We start from the raw sequence: 26,219 nt of genomic DNA, 5'->3' as shown, positions 1-26,219 counted from the left end.
AGATGAAGAGTTTGTAGTTGGTAATGTTTTGGGTTTATATCTGAAGCAAGGAATCCTTTTTAATTTTAATTTCTGAGAGAAAACAAAATGTATGTACTTTGATATAATTTTAGAATCCATTTCTGTAGTTTAGACCTTGCAGCACTGCATGTCTTTTTATGTAACAGAATGGTTTAGGACTTAAGAATGTTATGTAACAGTTATTCTGCCATGAAAAGCCAACCATATGCTTTTCTCACCTGGTACTATATTTTAAAAACTCCTCTGGCTCTTTTAGCTTTCTGAATAGCTATTCAAAATGGCATAGTACATGCACTTTAGTCTAAATGATACAGATTTTATCTAAGGAGGTCTATGAATTAGCCAGAGGGAACTGCATTTGAGACTACTTCAATACAAAACATTGGATTTACCATATTCACAGTCAACGAAGAGCACAGAATATTTATGCTTCCACTGTGCCTGGGGGTTTTTAAGTGTTTGGAATTAAGTCCAAAAAAGAGAGTGGAATAAAATCAGTTGTTCCATTTCAGAAAGAGAAGAATCTTTGAAGACAGTAGGCAGAAGAATCCTTTGTTAGAATTTCAGAATGGAGAGAATCATTTGACTAGGAAGACCTATTATGATCTAACAATTATTTACTACTACTGCCACTTAATGGGATGTTCTTTTCTTTCTGTTTCTGGTAGTAAAGGTCACTTGGAAAGAAATGATTTTTTCTCAGGTGTGTATAATATTTATTTTAAAATGCTGTGTTGTACCTTAATTTTACTTTTTCTCTCCATTTGTTTGTTTGGGTTTGTTTTTTTAACCAGATCTTCAGAGAAGAATCAACTGAGAACATTAAATCTGGAGCAGAGGCTGTCCCTTGGTTCTGATGATGAAGTAGATCTTGTGCAGGAACTTCAAAGTATGTGTTCCAGCAAATCTGAGCCTGACATAAGCAAGGTAAACACAAGGTTTTTAAATAATTTACTACCTTACCATATGCAGTTGTTTGCTACGTGTTTAAATCTACAAGCACTGCTTGAACTGAAGAAAATCATTAAATTATTTGAGAATAAGACAAAGTCAACTAATGAACTATACATTTGAGGGTAAATGATCTGGTTTAATATAAATTATTTTAAATGTCTTCACTATTTTTCCTCATAGAGATGTTTGCAGTGGAGGCTGAAATTTATACGTTCATAATTGCCAGCAACAACAGCCTTCCCTGCATTGTTATTCCTCATGTTATCTTTCACACTATCATTGCTTCCACTGGGAAACTGTTTTGTAGTCTCAAAGACATAGAAAGTTTTTCCTAATATGCACTGCCCATTTGCTTTGTTTAATGTAATCCCATATAGTCATCACAAGGCTCCTCTGCTGTGCAGGCAAAATACAGTTTTGCTGCCCCAAGCAAGAAAGAATGGAATGGCCTAATTCTTTTTTCTTTAGCAGCAGCAGCAGCGGGTGACAGATGTTTGCAAAGCTCATAGATTTGGAGCTGAGTTCTGTGCTGGAATTGGTTGTGAGTGGTTATGGAGAGGCCTTTTGGAGCAGAGGGTGGAGCTGTGGATCTCTCTCATTTTTCCTTTTGCACCAAAAGCATCCAGCTCTCCCTATAGCTGTAGCTGTTTATTTTTTGCCTTTGCTCCTAGCACAGGCTGTGGCAGCAGGCTTGTGGGCACACCTGAGCAGCTGTTCCATATCTTTTGCAGCACAGACATTGATCTGAGGCTAGTGTCCAGTTAGGCAATGTGTTGCAGCCTCCTCAGCCTGAACAGCAGTTCCAGTCATTTTGCTTTATCAAGTATTTTGTTTATTCTGAGAAGTCAAACAAGTTTGTTGTTTTTTTTTTTTAAAAAAAGATAAATACTGTGTTTGGGAAGAATTTCCAACCTATTTAATAAAATCCTTTATTATATGGTGTTTTGTTTTGGGTTGGGTTAAGTATTTGCAGTACTTGCATGAGTCATATGCACCAAGCTGGCAAGTTAATCAGTAGTCAGCAGGGATTTACCATAGCTATCCTTGAAAGAATGGGATGTGCTTAAAGAAATGGCAACCAACTTAAAATTGTGTTTAATAACATGTAAAATGTAATTGCTTATTGTTGACAATTCAAGGAAATATGAGTTAGATAAGGAAGGAGATAGATGTCACTGTCTTTTGTTTGGTTTCCTCACCATGGGTGGAACCATCCATGGCTGGAATTTCTGTTGCTAATTCCCTAGCTGCCTACTAGAGCCTTACAGAAGGAAGGGTGCTGTTGCATGTTTTCTTTATGTGATGTGATTTCAGGCTGACATCAAAATACGTACTTCTGCTCTCTAATTTGTCCTTTCACTCAAATGTGTTCCTCCTGCCTCTCTTATGCTGGGATCAAGTACTTTTGCAGTTGCAGAGTGGAATCAGATTGGCTTCTCCCTGGGATAAAATGCCTAGTTTTCAGTGAGGACAGAAGACTGATCAGACTCTTTCTGCTATTGCATGGCCACAAGGTTTGAAGGAAAATAGTATGGAAGAAACATGGCTGAAGGAAGAGAAAAGGATAATTCCTGTCTGTGATATCCCTGAGGCTGGATAAAATTTATTAGGAAACTGCCCTTAAGCTCTGCTGAATAGTATTGCTCTGGAAACATACATTTAATCTTCCTCTGATCATATTCAATGGGAAATCTCTATCTCCTACAAATGCACTTAGGAGTAAAGGAAAAGTATTTTTAGTCGTTCTTTAGATATTTATGCATTACACTGCACAGAAACTACATAAAAATACTATTAAAAACCGGGCAAATTGAAAAAAATACCTGGTGTGAATAACTAAACAATCACCATGTTCTTGTATTTTTCAGATTGCAGATTCTAAGGATGAGCTATTGATGTTCAGTAACTCTCAGAATAATCCTGTATTTTCAGCAAGTGGTACTAACCCAAGCAAAACAACAGCACAAAAGGTAAGATGAGTTCTGTAGTAGGATAGGGAAGGTGCCCTAAGTTTCTCCAAAATCTGAATTCCTGATTCGATCCAAAGAATTACTGTGCCAGTGCCCTGTTTATTACAGGAATAAACTGTCACGATTCTTAAGACACATACCATGCCAAGTGTCTTCCACGTGTCTTAATGGAAACTAAAGAGTTATTACACAATGGATGTATTTGCTTCAGTTTTCATGTTTACATAAAGCCTGTTTAAATGTAAACAAACTGCATTGACTTAAGTGCGGTTTCAGGGTGGTAAGATAAGCTGAATACTACTGGATAATATCATAGGTCCAATATCATCATCTTTTGAGAAACTGAAATCATTGTGGGTGCTCACATCCCTACTAAATTATATCCTTATGTCTTTATTATAGTTAATAATATAACTGATCACAATATAATTAATAGTTATTGTAGCTCTATAATTTATGCTTATTACCTTCTTTCATACTTTGGGTAATAAAGTAAAAATTACATTTTCTCTGTTGTTACACTTTCTTTCCTTTCCTTTCTTGCTCCTTGTGTTTTCAAACATCAGGAGAGCTACTGAGCACATAGCTGAAAGAACCTTAGCCAGGGCAGAGTCTGTTGTCTACGTTCCCTCACTAGGCCCTCTGTGTCCCCTTGACGGCGGTCCTCTAGAGCCAAACCCAGATGCTTTTATCTGACTGCAATAAATCATTTTCTAGGGACACTCTTCTTCTGTAGGTACAATGAAGCAGCTTAACTTGCACAGCTAAGCATTAAAACAATAAGTTGGCTGAGATTGCTCACCACCCTTACCATTGGGTTTTTGTCATACCTAAATATTGAAAATGTTAGAGTATTTTCTGTAATTTTATTTAAATCCAGAGAACAGTCTCTGCTAGTGGAAACAATTTTAACATTGCAGATCCCCATTTAAATATACTGCTTTTGAGTATTTCTCTAAACATATTAATTTGAGACATTTCCAATCAGACCTTCACACAGTAGCGGTGCAGCGATCCTGTGGTAAGTCAGGTGTCCCACTCATTCCTACTGCAAATTTTTTCCCTGGTGAATTTTTTTCCTTTTAAAATTCCTTCTGTTAATGTAAAGCATCAATGTACTGACTTTGGAGGTAGACAAACTTGGCTACTTCAGAAGTTTCTGAAGACCTGAGTCAAAAGATTTCATAAAGATTAAAAAACTGTATTTCGCATGTCTTTGTGGGGAAATGGTGGCCGAAGTGAAGGAAACTCAACCCAAGCTTTTGCTAGGGGGGAAAGTAATCTCATAGAATGACAAGCTTCATTTCTTGATTTAGTCATTACTATAACAAAGTTATGAAAAACCACAGTCTCAGTATGGAAGCAGAAGGCAAACTTTCAGAAGCAATTGCAACAATGATAACCCTATGCAGCTGCAAGAACTGGTGTCTGAAAAAGAGTTTGAGATTAGAAAAGCGTTTGTTTCTGAAAGCAAATAGAATTCTGTAGGTGACAAAAGCAATACTGCATGAGCAGAGATCTTATCAACAGTAATGAAACAAATTACTTAAAAGGGCAACAAACCCAGAGCTTTTTTTCTTCTCCATTGGAAGAAGAAGTGCTTTCAAGTATGTAAAGGAGAAAGAAAACTGGTAAGAGATGCAAAATCCTTGATCCAGGATACAAACAAATTGATGGAAACAAGAATTAATAAGGAATAGAGAGTAATGAACAGTCTGTTTTCAGGCCACCAACCTTTATATTGAAGGGCAGTAGCTGATGGTGAAGATGAACTTTTTAGTATTGCTGCCCAGGGGATGATCTGGATTCACTAAGGCTAACAGTTAAGGTCCTCATTTTCCTTTCTGGTTAGGGAAAAGGCAGGCATCTCTCTCATGAAAGGCAATCCCAAGCACAAATGCAACTGGGTGATGAGTAGGTTGACAGCAACCCTGAGGAGAAGGGCTTGGAGGTGTTGACAGATGAAAAACCCAAGTATGATCTGTCAATGTGCATTTGCATCCCAGAACGCCAACCCTATCCTGGGCTGCATCAAAAGAAACGTGTCCAGCAGGTCAAGGGTCAAGATTCTGCCCCTCTTCTCATGAGACCCCACCTGCAGTGCTGTGTCGAGCTCCAGGGCCTCCAGCATAAGAAAGACGTGGATCTATCGGAATGAGTCCAGAGGAGGACCATGAAGATGAACGGGGGGCTGCAGCACCTCTGCTATGAGGACAGGCTGAGAGAGTTGGGGTTCTTCAGCCTGGAGAAGAGAAGGGTTTCAGGAAACTTAGTAGCAGCTTTCCAGTACCTAAAGAAGCATACAAGAAAGTTGTAGAGGGACTTTTTAGAAGAGCTTGTAATGATAGGACATGGGGTAATAGCTTTAAACTGAAAGAGGGTAGATTTAGATCAGGTATAAGAAAGAAATTCTTCAGCATGAGGGTGATGAAGCACTGAACAGGTTGCCCAGAGAGGCTGTGGCTGCGCCATCCCTGGAAGTGTTCAAGGCCACATTGGATGGGGCTTTGAGCAACCTGGTCTAGTGGAAGGTGTCCCTGCCTATGGCAGGGAGGTTGGGACCAGATGATCTTTAAGGTCCCTTCCAACCCAAACCATTTTATGATTCTATGATATATGTTCGTGGCTGTCATAAAATGGCCCAGCTAACTTTTGTCCTTGATTGGCCTTGACTATAAAGGAAGACAAAGTGACACCATACCTGAGTTTGGCACTTAAGGCATTTAAATTTGGGCAGGGTGAATATGGTTCAGTTTTTAAGAATGTAGCTTCTCAGCATAATTTGAGGCGCTAAAATCTAATTTATAAGAAAACTATAAGATTATGGACTAAAATGTAACTAGCACCTCAACTTCCATTCTTAAACTATTCTTTTTGTCATGATTATTTTGTGTTTTTTACGTCCTTATTACTTTTTGGTACCATAAATACCTTTATTAAAGCCGTAAAGCTAAATTTTTTTCTCATAACTACATAGATTTCAGTTTTTCCTTTATAGCTGTGACTGCAGCTCTCATTTGTCCACAGTAATGAAAGAAAGAATATCTATTTTCTTCATTTCAGTACTCATGAAACTGAGACACATTTTTCAATGGCAACACAAAAACCCCATCAATTTATTTGGTATTCTAAGATAATGATAGTTCCTTTCAGTCAAAGAAGCAAAAAAGAGCCATAGTTTGTTCAACAAGAAGTAAGAAGATGCCATATTAAACTGCAAAAGATTGTAAACAACAAGGGGCTGGTAAGGTCCACTGGATGTTTTTCAGGTCGAATGGCAATAATGATTTATCCCAAAAATGCCTTTTCTTTATCCATAGGATGGAATGCGTCCTCTCAGCAGCAGTCGAACTGTGGAAAGCAGCAACAGTAAATCAAAGACCGAGCTGGGTGTTTCAAGAGTTAAATCTTTTCTTCCTGTTCCTAGAAGTAAAGTCACCCAGCCTTCTCAGAATACTAAAAAAAGCAGCAGCAGTAATACAAGGCAAATAGATGCAGATAACAACACAAAAAGAGAGATTTGGAATTTGCACAAAAAAGAACAAATAGAAAAATCTAAGAAATAAACCTGCCTACCATACAGTTTTCTGTGTTCATAAAAACAATCTCTATTGCAAAGAACCAAGTACTCAAATATGTAAATATTTTTTAAAAAGAAGCTGTTTCCCTGTAATGTAAAGTTTGTACAGGACCACAGTTTTATTTCTATGTAAATCAGCTGGAAATTATATTGATTTAAACTTCAGAAATGGGCAGTTTTGCCACCTTCATAGATGTGGGGGTTTTCTTTCTTCTTTTATTATGAAAATGACTCATTTAAATGACGACATTCAGGGTATTACCACAGGATTCTCTTTGTGTATATATTGTAGATAAATATATTCTATGAAGTTCACGTGTTAAACTGTATTCAGATGAGTTGCACAATACGTACAGCAATGGCTTAAAGCTATTGTACACGCATTTTAAAGACATGTTTTTATCTTCACTTACTGAAAAAATTAATGGAATGTGGCAATAACTAAAATGGTTGGAAATGCAGATCGATTACTTTCAGCTACAAGCCATATTAAATACTTTGATTTCCCCATCATCTGCCTGCTGAATTGTGATTTTGTTCCTTCCAAGCTTCTCTTCATCTAATGTGTCATGGGTTTCTGTTAGAACTTTAATCTTTTAAAAAAGAAAGAGATTGAGAAATCCAAATGCAATAAAAGTTATTTTTCTCAGACTCTTTCATAGAATTGAAGAAAATGTGATCATTTATTAACTTAGTTTTTCTTGTATACTGTAAAAACTTTTATATACTTCATTAGTGTTTTCAAAGTATCTGAGAAATATTAGTGTTTTACAGAAACAGGTTTTAACAAAATGGAATCTGAGCACAAGCTTAACTACAGCGTTATGGGAGATGGTGGAGCGGCTACAACATGAGTTACTATGTACTTAACCATTTCTGTTGTGGATTTCAGGTGTAATTGCTGTGAAATGATACTTGAGTTGCGGTTAAAATTCAGTCTTTTTAATTTCCCCACACGCACTGCAGTGGTAGTTCCTGTTCCCAGGAGGCAGTTTCCCAGTCTCCCCTCCCAGTAGCCACAGTCACGCTGGGAACTGCGGTGCGGTGGAACCGCGGTGCGGTGGATGTGCCATCGCCCCGGTGCCTCATCGGCAGGCAGAGGAACGGGCAGAGCTCTGCTGACGACAGCCCGAGCTGCCTCCCGATGGGCTACTGGGAGACAGTGCTGAGAGCTGTGGACTGCAATCCAGCCGTGCCCACCACTGCCAATAGAGCTTTTCTCACAGTAGGTCTGGAAGAGGAGAGGATTACCCAGCCCTTTCCTAATGCTTCGCCTTTATATGTAAAACATCCCAAACTCATGTCAATAAAATTTTTGTACTGCGTATTGTGTTTCTGTCTCTTTGTGTGTGTGCTCTCTCTATCCATACACACTATGAGAACCCCATTTCTGTCTTCATTCTCACACATATTCAGCAACTGCCACGTCCTTCAGTAATCACCGTTTATTAAAACTTCCGTTTCTTGTGTCATGGAAATAGATAAACAAAAGCTGATGATTTCTCTACAAGTTTATTGCTCGAGGGGGTTTCATTTACAGTAGTTTTGGTGCTGAAATAATGGGGTGCTACTGTTGCAGTTGGTGAAATGAGTCAGCTGAAAACTGCTGCAGGTCAGAGCAATGGGTCTCAGCAGTTAGGATCCCTTGTGTGCTGCAGCAGTGTGAGCAGTGGTGTGAGGAGCCCAGCCGTGGATTTCATGGTGAGGACAAAAAGAAAATGAAAAGTGGCTTTTGAGTTGCAACACTAGGATTTGTAACAACAAAAAATTAATATTTTTAAGCACAGACTTGTAAGAAATATGGGTAATATTACCTCTTTCCTGGATCTTTACAAGAGAAGAGAGTTGAGAGACTTACTGCCTAGGTGGAGGAGTATCTCAGGAAGTATAGGGAAGCTTCTAAGCCATTTCTCCGACCACTAGGACAGTGAAAAGGCTTCTAATTTAGCCCCCATCTGGCTACAGTCCTTGTACACAGCTCAGCCTCTTCAGCCAGAGGAACGTGAAGGATCGTTCTCATCCACTACTGACCTTGGTAAGTCCTAAACATTCCAGCTCTGCACTTCAAGTCCATCCAGAAAATAAAAGCTTTCAGTGTGTCTCTTACCTGTGGTTCTTATTTCTTCACAAAGAATATGTTCCTTAAAAGCATGCCTGCGTTTTTTATTTGCTGAGCATGAGCTCCAGAATGGAAAGTATGAAGAAACCTGCTCCATCGTTCAACAAAGGCAGCAGCAGTCATTGACAAGAGCAGAATCACAGGGCCTGAATTTCTGAGGCATTGTCTCTTCCTATAATACAGCTACACAAAATAAATCCAAACCCTTCAGCTTTCCAGTAAAACTGGAGAAGCAAAACCCACCCCTACAGGTGCTTGTGAAAAGGACAAGGGACCATTTTCTTGGTGCTAACTGGCTAAACTGATGTCAGTGATGTTAAAACCATAATTGGGAGACTAGAATTACCAGGTGGGCTGTTCTTCATCTTAAATTCAAAGAAATTGTTGAGGCAGCAGGAGGTGTGTTTGTGCTCGGCTGGGGCAAAGGCAGAAGTTATAATTCTAAGGATTTAGAAAAACAGAAGGCGGCCTGGGAAGGTGGAAATCCTTCCTCTGCACAGTGGTAGTCCAATTGTAATTTGGTAGCGTTAGCTCAAAAAAGAGCTGGGATGCAATCCCCTGGTCACACAGGGCCATCTAGGCTTAGGAGAAAGCAGAGCACAAGTAATTGCAGTTGTCCCGTTGGTGCCATGTTCCTTTCCCAGCTGCAGAGCTTGTAGGCCCCTGAATGTATGAGCCTACCAATTGAAAACCTCCAGTTGCATTTACAAGGGTTATATTTTCGATTGAAGTAAGTCCTGGTGAAGAAAATGAGTGCTAATATTGTTTATCCTAGAACAGGAAGCTGAGTTTGGAAAACGTGGGTTTGTAAAGGAAACGTGTTACTGTACAGCATTGCACATTGCTTGATTTGCAAGATTTTTAGGCAGCAGTTAACTGCAGTTCTGAAGTGCCCTTTTTTTTTCTCTCCAAATACTAAGTCACAGCCAAGTAACTGTAGAGCTAAAATGTCAAATCTATCACAAAGAGGAGAAAAAAAATAGCAGGATATTTTAAAAATCAATCACAGAATCACAGAATGGCAGGGGTTGGAAGGGACCTTTAGAGGTCATCTAGTCCAACCCCCCTGCAGAAGCAAGGTCACCTAGATCAGGTCGCATAGGAACATGTCCAGGCAGGTCTTGAAGACCTCCAAGGAAGGAGACTCCACAACCCCTCTGGGCAGCCTGTGCCAGGGCTCCCTCACCCTCACAGTGAAATAGTTTTTTCTTATGTTTAAGTGGAACTTTTTGTGTTCCAGCTTCATCCCATTGCCCCTTGTCCTGTTGCTAGCTACTATAGAAAAAAGGGATGCCCCAACCTCCTGACACAAACACAACAAATGTAGATAGTTGTGAACTGACCCCCAACAATTAGTGCCAGCTCTGAATTAATCTTAACAGGAGGAAGTGTTTTAAAAAGCACCTTTTCCAACAGCTGCCAAATTCTAGAGAAAAAACTACCCTGTGGCTTGAGCAGGGTACAATTGAAGAAGAGCAGGAGCTACCGGGTGTTGAGCTGTTCTGCAGCCTGGGAACAGGCTGAGGGACATGGGGCTGATGGAAATGCAGGAGGCATATCTTAATGACAGACTGAGAATAGATAATGAAAAAAATACTGAGGCTGGTGAGATGGCAGTTAGGCAACTGTGAAAGAAAAATTGAGGTTTTTCGGAATAGCAGGCTTGTTTGACCCCAGTGAAGTATTGAGCAGTTTCTGCTAATGAGTGATGATTATCAGCCTCCTCTGTGTAGTTATTTTGTATGTAAGATTTATGGAGATGCCTAAATGTGTACAGTTCAAGTTTATTTAGGCTAAGCTTGCTTGGCTGTGCTGTCCTGAGAGCTCCTTAGTGCTGTGTGAGCACTTTGGCCTCCCTTCTGCTCTCTACTTGAGGAGAGCCACAGATCCTTTCCAGAGTGAGTTTGGTCTTTTCAACATTTTTTGGTTTCTTCCTAGCAGTCTGTAAAATTAGATCTTCATGTTTAGTATTGGAGTCAGGATGCTCTTTTCTTTGGCCATAACATAACACTCCCCCCCACCCCCACTCCCCCGTCTCTTTTAAGAGTACAAGTGCGTGTTTTTAATAACAAAGTGCTTTGGGAGGAGTATTTTTTTAATATCTTTTTGTTTTATCAAATGTATGCAAAGAGAAGCACAAGAAAAGAAAGATACTCTTCAATAATGCACAGCCTGTGCTTACAAAGGACGTTCTTTGGCCTTTTCTTCCACTGTGCTTGGGTTATGGCCTCATTTTGTCTTTTTTTTTCCCCCTCTTGTGCTCCATTTTCCACCGTGAACAGCATGTGCAGCTTCCCAGCCTAGTTCGGGCAAACAGCCCTGGAAGCTCTTATCCCACCAAGAAGGCAACAAGCTCTCCTTGGCCTTTGTTGGGAAGCAGATTCTGTCGGAGGCTGGCACCCACTTACCTCCTGCTCCAGCCTGAACTCCAAAGTAGCTGGAGCAGTATTTTTGGACAGAAGAAACTACCACGTTCGTTAGCCTTTTCCCCCTTGCCCTCGGAGAGCAGACAGAAAAATTTCTACAGCCATCTTGCCTAGACTCTTTGGGACAGACAAGACGGAACTGGCAGCTGGGTGCTGATGGCAGAAGCTGTTTGGATGACTGGTGCTGCAAGGCAGAGGGCACTCAGTTTCACTTATTTTTTCCTCCAAAGGGCTCTTTGCCAGTGTTTGTATAGCAGCTCCCACATACATCCCAGCTACTACATGCTCCTGCTGTATTTACCTTTGTCTTTCTTGAAATGTGTCCCTGTCCGCTCAGTCCAACTTGCCACGTCCTAAATCTAACACACGACCCCCCGAGATTAACACTACTAATTGTGCAAGCTTTGAAGTGTGCACTGATTCTGATGACACAGTAGTTCTTTTCTGCTGATCTTTCTGTATCATCTTGTTTATTTAGATAATAAACTCTCCCACATGGTATGTCTGCTACTCTGAGTAACATCCTGAGCAAGAGTGATCCTTGGCATTCCTCCTGGGGCTTGGCTGTGCTGCAACAGCCCTGGCCCCCCAGCCAGGCTTGGCCGTGTGTACGCTGTAAAGACACATACAAATGGAAAGTTGGCTGTGCGAGAAAAGTGATATAGAGGGGGAGCCGAACAGCTGGAGGGGGTACAGGGAATGGAGATGGGATTCAAAAGCAAATCTGCTTCAATACACAGTTGGTTTTCATTTGTAATGAAGGCTGAAGCAAGCAAGACTTAGTGGCAGACAGTCACAAACAAAATTGAGACTCGAGGGTATCCAGAACACTCTTAGAGCAAGAAACATCGCTTTCATGGAGAAAATCAGGCAAAGCAAGGAGACATATGGAAAGAGATACAGGTCAGTGCCAGGCAACAGACAAGAATAAAAGTACAGTATGAAGGACCGGGTGGGAAAAAAATGGAGAGAAAGGAAAAGTGTATTTGCACAGGAAATATGTAGTTACAGCCAGAAAAATATGTCATGTGGAACAGCTAGGGGAAAACCAGAGTGGGACGGGGTGTGGAACTGCTCAATAGCAAGCTCAGGTGTCCACAGGCTCAGCCTGACCCAGCAGCACCGCACACAGGGCTCGGCCCCAGGCTGGGGCACAGCTGCTGCTGCTGCTACATGATGCCTAAAACAGTTCATTTTTGAGTTGCATGGGCTGCTCCTTCCAGCTTTATGGCTCGTGCAGCATGAGAGATCTAAAGCTCACTCAAAAAAAGCACCAAAGTGGCGGTGCTGTGAAGGGCTGACTGCAGCGGCCTTAAACATCCTCCTCATTAGAGCCCTTCTTTTGACAGAAAGGCTGGGGGAGGCCGGGCTGCTGCTGCCTGCAGCAGCTGCCCTTTTGTCCCGGCGAAAAGCACCCGCTCAGCGCGGCGGCACCGGCGCTCCAGGGCTCCGCAGCACCACCTACCGCCGCCCGCCGAGGAGGTCCCCGGCGCGGCCCGGACGCCCAGGCCAGGCCCCGGCGCGGCACCGCGGCCAGGCCCCACAGCAGCCCGGGCGCAGAGGCAGTGCTTCACCGCCCAGTATTACAACAAATAGACTGTTTTTATTAACAAATGATGCACATGTTTTGATAGGCACCAACGACCGAAGTGGCAGTAGCAGCAGAGAGCTGCAATGCCTGCATCAAGGAGGGACGGGGGGAAGGGTTCTGTCCCAACGCATCGTAAAGGCGGGTTGGGATTGTTAATTCTTTTTTCTTTCTTTTTCCAGTCTGTGTGGACAGAATAGTGCACAAAGACAGCATTGGGCAGTACCTGGCCTAACTCTGGGGCAGCCCTCATTTTTAACAGCTCTATCGTAACATGCCATCAAAGATCGGTAGCAAAAAAAATAATTAAAGTATCCAACAATCCAAATATAAAACTTTTTGTACAAATATATTTTTATTTTTAGTACAGAATCACTCTTAAAATTTCCTTAGTAAATGTTTGCAACAATATTAAAATAAATAAAATGTCCTAGAGAAAGTTGAGTTTCATCATAAAACTGAAACCAGAAGAATATAAAAATCAATTTCATTATTAAATTTCTTCTTGTTTTTTCTTTTTGAGGCCAGGGTAAAAAAAGCATGTGAAGGTGCCAGACCTATGCAGACTGTTAAGGAGTTCCACTGACAGGAGTCCTGCCCCTTTCACCAGATACTGACGCAAGCCTGCACTCCTCCGGCTGAGAGGGCTGCAGGGTCGGATGGGCAGTCTCATTGGTTTTAGGAGGAAATACCAATTCTGCCTTAACCGTGGAGATACGACAGCTGTTGACTGGCTTACAAATCAATATTCTCTCTCCTTTCCTTCTCCCCTATGCAAGCAGGGCAGTGTGTGGTTATGAAAGGACATGTAGCCTTTTCTGCTACGTTGAAATTACAGTTGCTGCACGGGAAACAAAGAGGAGGAAGTTTTCTGTGCGCCTTGTTGATATTGTCCCTTAATTCGTTTGCAGGAAGTGAATCCAAAGAAGCTTTTAACATTCATATTTTTCTATTTTCCACCCAGATTCAATTATTTTTGTCACATTCTTCCTGCTGTCTGCACCTCTCACCCCAGCAAGAACATTTCTGAAGGTTTTCTGAAACGATTACGTCGGGCTAGGCAGCTTACTTCTGCTCGCCATCTCGTCTGTACCAAATTACAGCAGCTTTTCAATGGAAGTCTGGTTTTACCATTAAAAATGGCAAAACTTCAAAGAATGTCCTAAGTTGCACACAATTAACCAGAGAAGGGAAGTAACTCCCAAGCGCACATGCGGTGGCTGCAGCGAAGGCCTCCCGTGAGGCCGCTGCGCGTGTGGCCCCCGTGGCTCCGGCAGTGGGGTGGTGGGGCACTGCTGGTGATCCGCTGGCTCCACAGAGAGGGGGCCCGCACCGCCTCTCACAGCCTCAGGCCTCTCACAGCCTCGTCTCCTGCACTTCTTCCTCTGTCTCCTCCTGCAAGGCAGTGATTTGGGGTCGAGGTTTGCGTTTGCTGGAGTTTCTGTGGTGTCCTGGGAGCAGCTTGAGGCGGTCGGCGTGGCTAATGGCTTGCCTGAAGGAGCTCTTCTCGTTCAGCAGCTTCGGGATGGATTCGTACTGCCGCAACTTGCTGTCCTCAATTACCTGCAGAAAGGTATCACTCCGTTAGCTGGGCAGTGCTTGTGCTGACAGCATTCAGCTAACACAGCTAACGGAGCAGGTGAGAGATATGAAGATGTAACAGAGATCTTCTAAGAGTGCAGTTTACAGTTTGCAGTTTCTAATTGTGACTGTAAAAACAGATGTTATCATTCTAACACATAAAAATTGTGCCTATTGCTCAAGTTACAAAATGCCGTCGGGCTTGCTGGCTTCTCCTGGCAGCTTGCTGTTTACCTCCAAGATGGTTAGGTGGTGTCTCCTGGTACTATGGCGCTTCCCCAGCACTGCTGAATTGCCACGTTAAGAAAGCATTAACTGCAGGAAACAGTTCTATTGCAAGCAGAGGGAGAAGACTGGCAGTAAGGTGCCAGGCCTTTGCTTTCTTGTTGACAAACAAGGAACTGCTGCTGGCCTGTGTTTGAAGGAGACAATAGGTTTGCCCTGTACAGCTGTGCCAGCCTTCCCTGCCAGCCAGCAGCCAGAGAAACATCAGGCTGCTCTGCTGTCACTGCACTGCCAGTGTATCTCGGGTGAGGGCACAAATCTGACAGAAAGAGCTTTTAGCAGCTATATTGCTAAAATATTGAGAGTGTGGGAATCCTGCGGCAGGCTGAAGCTGCCTGCCTGCCTGCCTGCCTGCCTGCCCGTCCACTGGGGTCTGCAGCGTGGGCTGTGGGCTGGGGGCCAGACCAAAGCCCTGCACAGGACCAGGGCAGCACACCCAGGACACCCAGGCCACCTGCTGCCTGGGCTGCTCAGCCTCATGCTGCCTTCCTCCTGCCCTGCTCCTACAGCCAAGCAAATACACACAGAAAATGATGTTTCGCTTGGCTAATAAAACAAAGGCCCCTTTCAGCAAGAGTCAAGAAAATACAGAGGAAGGAACCTCATTTTTAAAAACAATTAGATAATTTGCCTTTTATTTCCTTTGCTAACCAATTTTATATAACACAGAAAATACTCCAGAGCTTTAATACTTTGGCAGCTTGATTATAAAATAAAGGAATATTCAAGTGGCCTGATGAAAGAAATCAGTGATTCTGACCATTAGATGTCTTCTTGGAAAACCCCTCTGCCCCATGGAGCCCCTCATTGCTTGAGAGCAAGTGCAGCTGCTTCTGCATTTGCAATGGTTAAGCTCTGGGAGGACCTCACCTCCTTGGTGTGGCCTCATTTAGAGTCCAGTGTATGACTAGAAAGATGATCAGGAGACTGAAACATCTTTCTTATGAGGAAAGGCTGCAGGAACTGGGGCTATTTAGCCTGAAGAAGACTGAGGGAGAAGGCTAATGTTGACTTCATCAACACTTATGGATGTCAGGAGAATGGGGTGACACAGTTTTCTGTTGTCTCCAGAGACAGTACTAGGGGTAATGCACATGAGCTGGAACACAAAAGCTTCCATTTAAACATGAGGAAAAATTTCTTTACTGTTCAGGTGAGGGAGTCCTGGCACAGGCTGCCCAGGGAGGGTGTGGAGTCTCCTTCTCTGGAGGTTTTCAAAACCTACCTGGACATGTTCTTGTATGACCTGATCTAGATGAACCTGCTTTAGCAGGGGGGTTGGACTAGATGGTCTCTAGAGGTCCCTTCCAGCCCCTTCCATTCTGTGATTCTATGATTCTGTGAGATGCTGGGATTGTTTCTGGAGCTCCTGAGCCAACCGCCAATGTAAGGCACCTGGATCAGGAGCTGGATAACCTACACAGCCTTCCTTCTGGTTAAAAGAGGGAATACAGCTCTTCCATAATGTGACCCAGCTCATCAGAACACAGATGTCTATGGCATCTCAGGTGAAAGAGCAAACAGGAGCCAGCTGCTCATCCGCAGCTGACTTAGTTGCATAAGTTTCCCGAGTGACCTCCATCGATGCAGTCAACTTCATCCTCTCTGCTCGTTTTGCACCTTCATGAAACCATCATGAGACCATGAGAAGCACTCACCAGGAAGCGCTGGCACTCCAGCATGGCCTCCAGCCTGTGCTCAGAGAGGATCACCGTGCAGTTGGCGAACGCATGCTTCAGGGTCTTCCTGATCACTTGGGAGGTTCTGCAAGGCAAACGAGAGCTGGCGTTGAGGCTGCCACGCAGGCGCCGGCACTGCCCGCAGCTGTGCTGCTGGCCACGAATCCCCACCCGCCTGCGGGATGTAATGCTCACGTGTGTAGGCACAAATGTGCTGCCACCGTGCTGCTGTCAAAGTACGTCAGCCATAAAGCTAAGGCTGTAACTAGGCTTCCCTCACCTCCCCTGCAGAATCATTAACATGCTTTACTGAAATCAGGTTTAGGAACACACCAGACGAGTCACCAAAGGTCTCGTTAGATGGTGCTGCCTCACTGATTTTCTTAAGAGAAGACAGAACAAAGGAGTGAAACATACACAGGGTCCAGGTGAGCACTCGGTTCGTCAAGCAGCAAGATTTTAGCTTTGCTGAGAACGGATCGGGCAAGGCATATCAGCTGCTTGTGGCCGTGACTGAGGACGCAGCCTCCATCCACAAGGACGAAATCAAGCTGGCCTGGAAATTGCTCAATCACAGACTTCAGCCCAACCTGCCAGAAAGAAAAAGGACAGTAAAAATCACTGAGATACAGGCACCGTTGACTGTGGGTATGGCAACCAATGCCTTTAATTGCCTTGTCTTTCCTTTCTAATGGCAAAGGGAAAAAACAAATTGATGAAAAGGAGAATCAGTCCTATAAAGAAAACAAGCTAGTAGCTGGATGATGTGAAAAGCAGTGAAATATTTGTTTGACTCTTACAACATTCTAGGATTTATGTTGGGAAGCTGAGAGTTAACGCTTCGGTTGTTTGTCACATGCGATGAGTTTTGGCATTTTGACCAAAGCCTTCTGAGTTAGCAGGCGAGAGACAGCCACATATTTGAAACTTTTATCCAGCAGCCATGTACGTCACTGCAAGTGTTAAGGAAAGTGATTTTTGAAAGGAAACAAGGCCTCTTGGGTTACTGGGAGGGTAAAAAGAGACTACCAAAATTCACATGCTACATTGCAGCCACAGAGAAAACAACCCAGGTCACCACGGCCCTTGTCTCTGTGGCTCTAAGAGCGCTTCCAGCTGCTGCTTTCACTGCCCCAAAGGTCTTGTGCACTTTGTTCATACCACAGGCTTCCCTCTAGCACTGGTGAGAAAACCTTCAGATGGTGCCAAGCAAAGGTACTTCCCCATGGACCAGGAACTGGAATTCAGCCCAGGAGGTGTTTTCTGTTTCCTCCAGTGCTCCTGTTTGCTGTTGTTGGGCGATGCATTTTTTACACTTCAAAGCTTTGTGTCTTCCAGAGGTCCAAACTGACTGTGCTCCTTGGCCTAATCAGCAGTGTTTAATGAGAAATTTTTGTAAAAGAGGAGAGCTAGGAAACATATGTGGGTTGCAGTGCTGCAATAACAATGCAACCCTTGTGGTTTATGGAAAGCCCTCCTTGGATCTTCTAAATATTACTGATCTGCAATTAATTTGCATTCCTGGGGGGAAAAAAAAGGGATTCCTCTTCCTCTGTGTTTCTGTTTTACATGGAAACTCCAGTAAACTGTGGTGTGTTTCTGAAGAGTTCATGCTTTTGTTTGTAAACAGCTTAAGGCCCGTGCTTTGTTCTGCACTCCTCTTTTGAACATATATCATGTTCTTTAAATAAATGTTTCATCTAATGGCTGGAAAAGGTGCTTTCTTCTGAAAACTGCACAAGGTCTCCCCATTTGCCTGCAGGGTCTGGACGGCTGACTGCAAAACTTAGCCTCAAAAGTTGACACATCTGACAGATTCAGGTGCTGAAATATGGGGGTAATAAAAAGTGAAACACCTGCCATCTGTTCAGACAATGCTCTCTGCAGCTGATGGTGAGGATCATGAAAAGCTGATGCTGATCTCAGCAGTATCCTCTACATCCTCAGGAGCCAGTGCAGGTCAGGGATAAGCTGACAGTTAACTTTCTTTCTGTGCCACGCTCCCGAACTTGCAGTGACTCTCTGTTGCTAATGAGCCAGATTTCAAGAGCATGAACTCTGTAAACAATCCAGTCATTCCTACTAAAAAGCATTACAGCTCTTTTTCTTTCCTGTTTGCTTTGCACTCTTGCCTGTGCAATGAAAGCCTCTGTGTCACATATGGACTTGCCAAACTCCTTGATAAAAACTTCTAGTTTTTTTTCCCTGCTGTTGTAAATGAGGTTTAACTCTCTAAAAGCTCGTGCTCAGTTCACACACACTGTGAAAACAATCCTCAAAAGCAGGAGGAGAGCTTTTCTTTTTCAAGAAAGGGGTTGTTAGTCCACACCCCTCTTTTCCCCCAGCCTCAGAGAAGCAGAGCACAGCACTGAGCGCCCCGTTGCCTCTGCTAGGATCAGCTGAGAAGCCACTGTCACACCATGTAACAAAAAACGTCACAATGTTTTTATTTTACAGTAAATTGCTCCTAGAAAGTGCCTACTTTCCTCTTTTCTAAACATGGAGAAGAAATTAGATAAACCAAAGAGAGCAGACAGAGACAGAGTTAACCTCCTGGATGGGAAAGCAGGAAGTTTTTGGATTAAGTCTCACACTCCTACGTGTTTTCTGATACTTGAGACTCGCGATGAGAGAGGAGAACGGCACTAGTTCCTTGTTCAGTCTGTACTAATTAGGTCATTCCTGACTCAGAAATAGGTGTCTGCAGTCCCTTCCCTCCCCTAACTCTCATCTGCCTGGATGTTATGTACCCCTGTGCAACCTATTAAGCACTACCAGAGGAAACAGGTGGCACCTGACAACTGTACTGCATGGGGTCTGGCTCAACGTGGACACAGGACTGTAAAGATCTGATCTTGGAGAATTTGAAAACAAAAACGTTGATAAAACCTCAACACACAGTTACAGGAAATGAATTATGCACCCCTAGGTTCGTAAAATCTGATTTTCAGTGAAAGTGGCAGCTGCCTGTGGCACAGCCTGACTGTGGTGCCAGAGAGCACTTCTCAGCTGGCTTTACACTGGCTCGAGAATCGCAATCACTCAAAAGCACTTTGGGGAAAGATATTTCTAAGCTGAATATAAACGTTTCCCATGGCAATAACACCAAGCTTATTTCTAGGACGGGCCACAGACATTTCTCATTTCTTTTTTTCTGGCCTCCACAATGTTTACTGGTTATTTTACACATTTTGGTAGAAAAACGCTGCAGAGAGATTTCAGATGTTTGCCAGTGCACTAAAATGAGATGACAGGATGTTTTGCTGTATCAGCTTCCTCCTCTTGTATTTTTTTTTTCTCTCTCAGGATGACCCAGCAGAGCCAAACATAAAACCTCACCTACGGTAAACGGCTGCATGATGAACCCAGACTGGGTGGTATGGAAGTTTATCTCTTTGGTTTTAATCTCTGACAAAGGCACCTTTTTATTGGGTAATAAGGAAACATGGTTTATAACATAGCATTATCTTCCCTCAGCACTTTCTGTCTGAGGCTCTGTATAAATGTAACGTATGACAATCATTTGACCTAGACTGCACTCTGCTGCAACCGCATCACCAGAGGGACACAAACAACACTGAACAGTTTTACCTCCTCTGCAACTTTCCATATTTCTTCATCATTCCACTGCCCATAAGGATCCAAATTCATCCGGAAAGTTCCAGAAAATATGAACACTTTCTAGGAGAAAAAAAGATACACAGACACAGGTAGACAGAGACCCTGACACATTGTGTAAAGAAGGCACTGTAAATTGTAAAGCATGCAGAGAAACAAAAACCTGCTGCCATTACCAGATAGAGCTTGTTGCATGGTATTAAAAATTCTGGAAAACATTGTTCCAAAAAAAGTGATTTTTAGATTCCTTATGTTCAATTTTTGGCAACTGTGTTAATAAACGCTGTCCCAGACTTGTCTGAGAAGCAGTAAAGTCCCATTGCAGCTGTTTTTGGGGTAAAAGATTACCTGTATTTCCATTTTGGAATAAGCCTTTTAAAAACTATTTTTCATTCTTTATTATGTGAAACATACTCAAACAAACAAAAGATCACTGACCCAAGCACCTGTTCCCACAATTTTGTTTTGAAAGAAGTAAAACCTCGTGGACATTTCATCAGTATTCAGGGACAGTGTCCTGAGTTGGTTTTCATCAATGAATTTTTCTAGTCCATTGTACCAAATATACAGTAGCGTCATTCTGTTACCTGAAATTTCACCATGTCCCAGTCCTGTCCCAAAAGAGGGTTTTTTTCCCCCTCTCTCTCTCCCTGTCACATCACTGAGATGTGACATAGCACGACCTGATTCACACCTGTGTAGCAGCAAAAACTCACTCTCATTCAAGGCGTCCCTGAGGGTGCTCCTGCCCATGCCCCCTGCTCTGTCCTTCCTGCCATCACACATGAGGAAGAGGATGCACTTCTCGGGGCACTGACAGTATCTCATTCTCACACCAGTTTCCTACTCAGTTCTCCTTTTCTTATCAGTTTAGGCAAGCAGATTTAAGTGAATGTCCCCCAGAGATACATTTTGTAGCTCTAAAAAGATGACTCAGCAAAAATACGCTTTTGTTTAATTTCTTTTTGCACAGGGTAGGTGTGTCAGATTCTGGTGGTAATTAAGGTCTTCAAGGGACACCGAGGTTGCACAAGATTTCTTGTGAGATAAAACCAAGCTGCTGCTTTCTGTGCTGTGAGGTACACCTGCTGCTTCTAGCAGGGAGAACTCGCTCTCAAAGAATGTAAGTGCGTGCCTTGTTGAGAAATATTGCCATTTGCTTGCTCTTTCCTTGTATATACGGAACAAATACCAAGGGGAAAGACTTCAGACAATTATTTTCTTCTCTTTTGTATTCCTAAAGAAAACATTTATGTAGAAAGCACATGTTGAAATGCCAGTGATTCACAGCCACATAATTTCTTGGGAGTCTTGGTAGCCAAACACTACCAAAAGCAGTGAAGGACTGGCTGTACCGTCAGGAAATGGCTGAGAGAAGACACTTAGCAAGTACTTTCCCAGAGTTTGACCAGTCTACCATGATTCCCCTCTGACCTAACCTGGGAACCTGGCATTCTTTCATCAGATTTCAAAGTGACTTATGTGCACATTTACATCAATCATTTCATTGTAATGAATTAAAAGTTTAAGGGTGGAAGAGGAAAATAAATTACATTAATTAATTTTGTTAATTAAGAACTGTACACTGCTGCCAATAACTTATTTGGTGTAAGAGAGAAGAAAGTACCAGATTCAACAGAGCAGAGAAGAGCAGCTGCATGCAGCACAGTGCCCTGCAGTCAGGGGGGTGAACTGACCAGGCAGCAACTGCTTTTCAACACTGCTGAAAATCACCGAAGTACTTTTGATAGGGACAAAGGGGAAGGAGTAGAGCCTTTCCTTTATAGTCACTGTGGTTAATAGCAATGAATGCCTTGGTGAAGTACAGCCCAGCGTGCTTCCCATGCCCCGCACTGGTCTGTTGGTATGAGCGGGGCGACGCATTTGCAGCAGGGTGAGATCTGTCCAAGTCGTGGCTGCAGTGGCAGTAACAGCACTGGGCCAGGCATGGGCTCATCCACACTTTGAGCACCAGGCTTTTAACTGAATGGAAGAGGCCTTTCCATTTCTCAGTGGTAAAGAACAGCTAACTGAACCAACCAGTTTTTAAAAAGATAGGGCTGAATAACATTCCTGCTGAAGTGCAGCAGGCAGAGAATGAAAGGGAACTACTCTGGTCAGAAACTGCCCTAATAACTGGGCTTTCAAGATGCAGGGCACTAAAAGCATGCTATTCCCAAAAGCATTTTTTTTCCTCTGCAAGGTAAATATTTCATTGTCCTGAATTCTGGTGCTTCTCTCTCCATTTCAACACCTCTTTCCTCCTAGCTCATTACAAACCCTATAGGGTTCACTTGAGTAAATATCACGTGAGTCATATGGGCAGTTTAGAGTCCACTTAAAAAGGAGCAGAAAAAAAAAAACCCAATTCTTGAAAGGTAGAAGTCTAAAGTGGAAAAAAAAAACCAAACTAATCAAAACCCAAAACAACTCAAAAGTTAATCATGTGGAGTAAATCTTATTTTTAAATACAGAAGCAGAAATAAGGACAGCGTTGGAAGAGGAATGGATGGCTGGGGACACTGGCAGCAAATCTGGAACCCTCTCAGTCACTTGTTCAAATTCACCCAGGATGATAATGGGTGTGATCATATAACAAAAGGTTTCTTAGACCTGACATCCACCCACAAGCAAAACACTTGGAAACATAAATATGGTCATGTTTACATTGTGATCACCCCAAATATTGTAAGCCAAGCCCTCTGAAGGGCATTAATCCCCCTCTGCAAATTGGTTACAGTGTGGGATACATTCAGCTTGTGGCAATAAGCTTCCTAAGGGATTTAAGTATTATGTGGAGAACCAAGACCCGGGAGTACCTAAGGAAACCCACACAGAAGAGTAAAAGATCAGTTGACAAGAAGGTGCCAAGGAGTGAGAATATCCTGGCTCTGAGTAGCTGTGTTTGCAGCAAAAGAGAACTGGTGTGCAGGTCCGCGGTGAGACCCATGGACCCTAGTTCCCCAGGGCTGGAGAACATAGCTGGAACCAGACACCAGCTCCATGCACAGAGAAGTTTGAGTAACAACAATATGACCTCCATGTAGCCTCCATCGCTTCATATATATTATGGCAATGCTATCAACATGAAAGAAAATCAAATTGCTATGTGAATGATTCAGTACTAGGTGCAGAGTAAGAGGTTTTATTTTCATTAAGTGTCCTTTAGGGACTTTAGGTTGACATTAAAATATTTACAGACAAGAATGAGAGCATGGGAGCAATGAATATGTTCTGCAAGTCTTTTGGGACAAGTTTTGTGACATTCTTCCCTGAAGATGCTCCCATAGAGCTTACTGGGAAACATGGGTGCTGTGCACTTGGCAACACTGAATTCACAATGCAGAAAACAACCTGTGGGCTGCCCAAAATCAGCATGTGAGGTTGTTAATCAATGCCCAGGCAGGAGTGTCCTGGCAAACTGCAAAGCATCCGTTCCTGCCACCTCTGAAACAGAACAGCCCTGAAGGATATGAGATGCAATGAAACAGTGCTGGAGACAGCCAGGCAAAGAGACAGATACAATGAACAAACTAAGATAGCTATTGAAAAATCAAAACTACAGAGGTGAAAGCTGTGAATTTTCATTTCTTAATTAAAACAAAGGAGCAAAAGTGATTTTTTTGGGGGGGGGAGGTGGGCGGGGGGGGGGTGGATATCAGCTGGCAGTCCATGCTAACCTTGATTTTAACTCTATGTGGAACATTTACAGGTAGAAATGGTGTGAGACTGCCAGGATGCAATGGAATAACACACACGAAGATGTGAAAGGTCATCCCCTTCCTTTGAGCCAGCAGCACCTTATTGGTCTCAGGTCCTTCCTCATTTATTTCAATGAGAAAGTGACTCCAGGTTTCCAGTTCTCCATTCAAAGCCAGTTTCTCATTTTGACCCCATTGAATACTTCAGGAGTTATTAAAGGATTCAATTTGAAGAGGACTTTTATACAAAAGAGCTTCAATATGTGGAAACCAGATGCAGCTCCATGTCCTCAACCTGGGAATGTGGTGGAGAAACTCTTGCAAAAGAAGCATCAGAAAAGACTGCCCAGACAGGAGGGATGGTGGACTGGACTTATACCTCAAGCAGCCCATTATCACTGGAGTAATTGCTTTGCCTGAGAATGACAAACATCCTGTACAGGCAGTGCTGTGGTCAGGCTGGGCTTCAGCAGTGCCGGCCTGTGAAGAGCTACGGAAGGAACTTCCTTGTGGGTGCTCCAGGAAACATGTTTTGTATGATTTATCCCTTCATGCCACTGCAGCATGCTGACAGACAGTGGATGTGAGATACTGAAAGAAAGGGTTTTGCCTTTGGTCGGACTCAATGAGGTCCCTGAGCACCCCGCAGGCCATTCCAGCATCGGGGTGATAGGCCGCTGCATGTGCTATGCAGGCATGCACCAGTGAGCTTCCCACAGAGCAGAAGCATTTCTTTTCTTCTAGTTTGGGAAATTCAGGGCTAAGGAAGAGAAGGAGAGTGTTGGCAAGTTTTCTGGAGGAAGCATGCCTCAGGTGGAGCTCTGTTCTCCTTCGGTTAGCAAAGCCTCTCCTGGAGCCAGAGTGTATCCTGGTGTTGCAGGTGAAGCTGTAGGTGAAGGGCAAACAACAAAAGGCTCCCTTTGTTCTGTGGGGAAAGGCAGAGTGGCATGTGGATTCTCTTCCCTGCTGGGAAAGTGCTGGTGCAAGCTTCATTTTGTTGTGAATGTGGGAACTTTTGAGGCACAATGTGCAGTGCCTCACAAGGCTGTGGGAGCTGAAGCACGCAACTCTCGTGACCTCCAGATAATGGAGGGCTGAGGCTTTTTGGCGTTGATCCATGTATCAGGGACTTCTAAACTGAATCAAATGTGTAACTTTAACAATGAACTAACAATGTGCCTCACTATCAGAAGGGCGCATTACGCTGCTCATACAATAAATGTCTCTCACGTTTTGCTGGCAGCTGCAGAGTGCTGTTTCATGTGCCATTACTGACCTTAAAGTGAGTACTCAGCTATGAGAATTATTAATCATATTTTTGACTGGGATTACAAGGCTACTTGTTACCAAGAATTTGGTTTTCTCCTCAGTCCACGCATTCCTAACGACAGCTGGAGACAGAAAGCAGAAACTCTGCTGCACAGCAACCAAAGGAAGGGCTGGGTAAGTTATACTTGGTTGTAGAGGAAAATTTTGCAATGGAGACATAGCTTGTACTGGTGAAAGCATCCTTCATCCTATACAGCCATCCTTTGGAGGACAGCTGTCTTTCAAACTAAATAGATGCAGCTGCATTTGCAGTTCACTGCACAGCTGCCTCGATCTGAAGGGTGACTTTTTTCATCCTTGCAAGCAAAAATAATGCTACAGAACTGAACCAGCAATAACAAAGAAATAAAACTTTACAGGAAAAGATAGAAGTGAAAAAATTGGAGAGGACAGAAATGGTGACAACAGCTATCAAATGACACCTTGCTGAGCAAGCCTCAGCTCCACAGGCAGCATGTCACCCACCAGGCTGTTGGTAGAGCTCAGCCAAGAAATTAATCCAACCAGTGAACTTACCACTGCTCTCTTGGTTCTGTTTTGTTGAGAGTGTAACTTGGCAATGATGAAAGAGTCTGTTCTGGCAAGGTCAAAGTGCTAAAAAATTGCTGCCTTTGAGGAAATTTCAGGGCATGATTGTACAAATGCACAGAAAAGAGAGTTGCACCTTCATTGCATGCCTACTTTAAATAAATGCTAGTCAGGCTACCGTGGGATAACATTTTTGAAAGGGAAGCTATCACAGCTCAAAATTGATCATTAAGTACAAATAACTTTTGAGTCTCTCTTTTATTTGAAGAATCCAACCTGTTATATTTCCAACATGAGCATTTTAGCATCTTTTAGCAGCTACCAAAACCAAGACAGCGCCATGAGGAATACCTCGGTCAGAGTGAAGTCTTAGCCCCATGCCACAGAAACAAATCAGTCACCCTGGCTGGCCCACTCGTCATGGGCCTGTAAACATGTGGGCCAAGCAGGGTGACCAAGGTTCAAACCTTAGTTACTGGTCTTTGGGCTAGTAGCCACCCCTCCAGGATGGATAAGGTGGGACAGACTGCAGGTCCCCTCACAGAGTGGTGGGCTGACCTGCAGCTGCTGTCCCTCTGCCTCCCAGTACACCAGTGACTCACTGGTAACACTGCGGTCAACTGGGATTTGAATTAATCTGCCACACTCATAAGATTCCCAAAGGAATGAACACTGTTATGGAAAAGACTGTGGGTATTTAGTAGCTGAAGGACTGTATAGTGTATAGCTTTCAAAGAAGAGAAGGCAAATACATCTTACTCCTGTATTAGTGTTGCTGGAAAGGACTGAAAGCTTCCAACAACAAAAAATACTACATGGCATTAAAATCATGCACTTCAT

The 26,219-nt window shown here is 43.1% G+C and overlaps 2 protein-coding genes across 3 annotated transcripts in view; one reads left to right on the top strand and one right to left on the bottom strand.

The window, feature by feature from the left end:
* CTTNBP2 (cortactin binding protein 2) overlaps positions 1–7,850 on the top strand; it is an 83,757-nt gene extending 75,907 nt beyond the window's left edge. The window contains exons 21-23 of one of the 2 annotated variants that reach the window (XM_062017758.1): positions 816–948; positions 2,844–2,945; positions 6,266–7,850. In XM_062017758.1, coding sequence (XP_061873742.1) covers positions 816–948; positions 2,844–2,945; positions 6,266–6,511 — 481 coding nt within the window. In that variant the 3' untranslated portion in view covers positions 6,512–7,850. Of the gene's footprint in view, positions 1–815; positions 949–2,843; positions 2,946–6,265 lie in introns of those variants that run through there. The other variant, XM_062017766.1, reaches the window with a different exon arrangement.
* Positions 7,851–13,942: 6,092 nt separating this feature from the next.
* The window catches only part of CFTR (CF transmembrane conductance regulator), an 89,674-nt gene continuing 77,397 nt past the window's right edge, over positions 13,943–26,219 (bottom strand). The window contains exons 24-27 of the mRNA XM_061988710.1: positions 19,795–19,884; positions 16,621–16,793; positions 16,183–16,288; positions 13,943–14,221 (exon numbers count right to left, since the gene is read on the bottom strand). Coding sequence (XP_061844694.1) covers positions 14,015–14,221; positions 16,183–16,288; positions 16,621–16,793; positions 19,795–19,884 — 576 coding nt within the window. The 3' untranslated portion in view covers positions 13,943–14,014. The remainder of the gene's footprint in view (positions 14,222–16,182; positions 16,289–16,620; positions 16,794–19,794; positions 19,885–26,219) is intronic.

This window comes from Colius striatus, chromosome 1 (assembly GCF_028858725.1).
Source record: "Colius striatus isolate bColStr4 chromosome 1, bColStr4.1.hap1, whole genome shotgun sequence".
NCBI classification, from domain to species: domain Eukaryota; kingdom Metazoa; phylum Chordata; class Aves; order Coliiformes; family Coliidae; genus Colius; species Colius striatus.
This window is presented reverse-complemented; position numbering and strand designations above follow the sequence as displayed.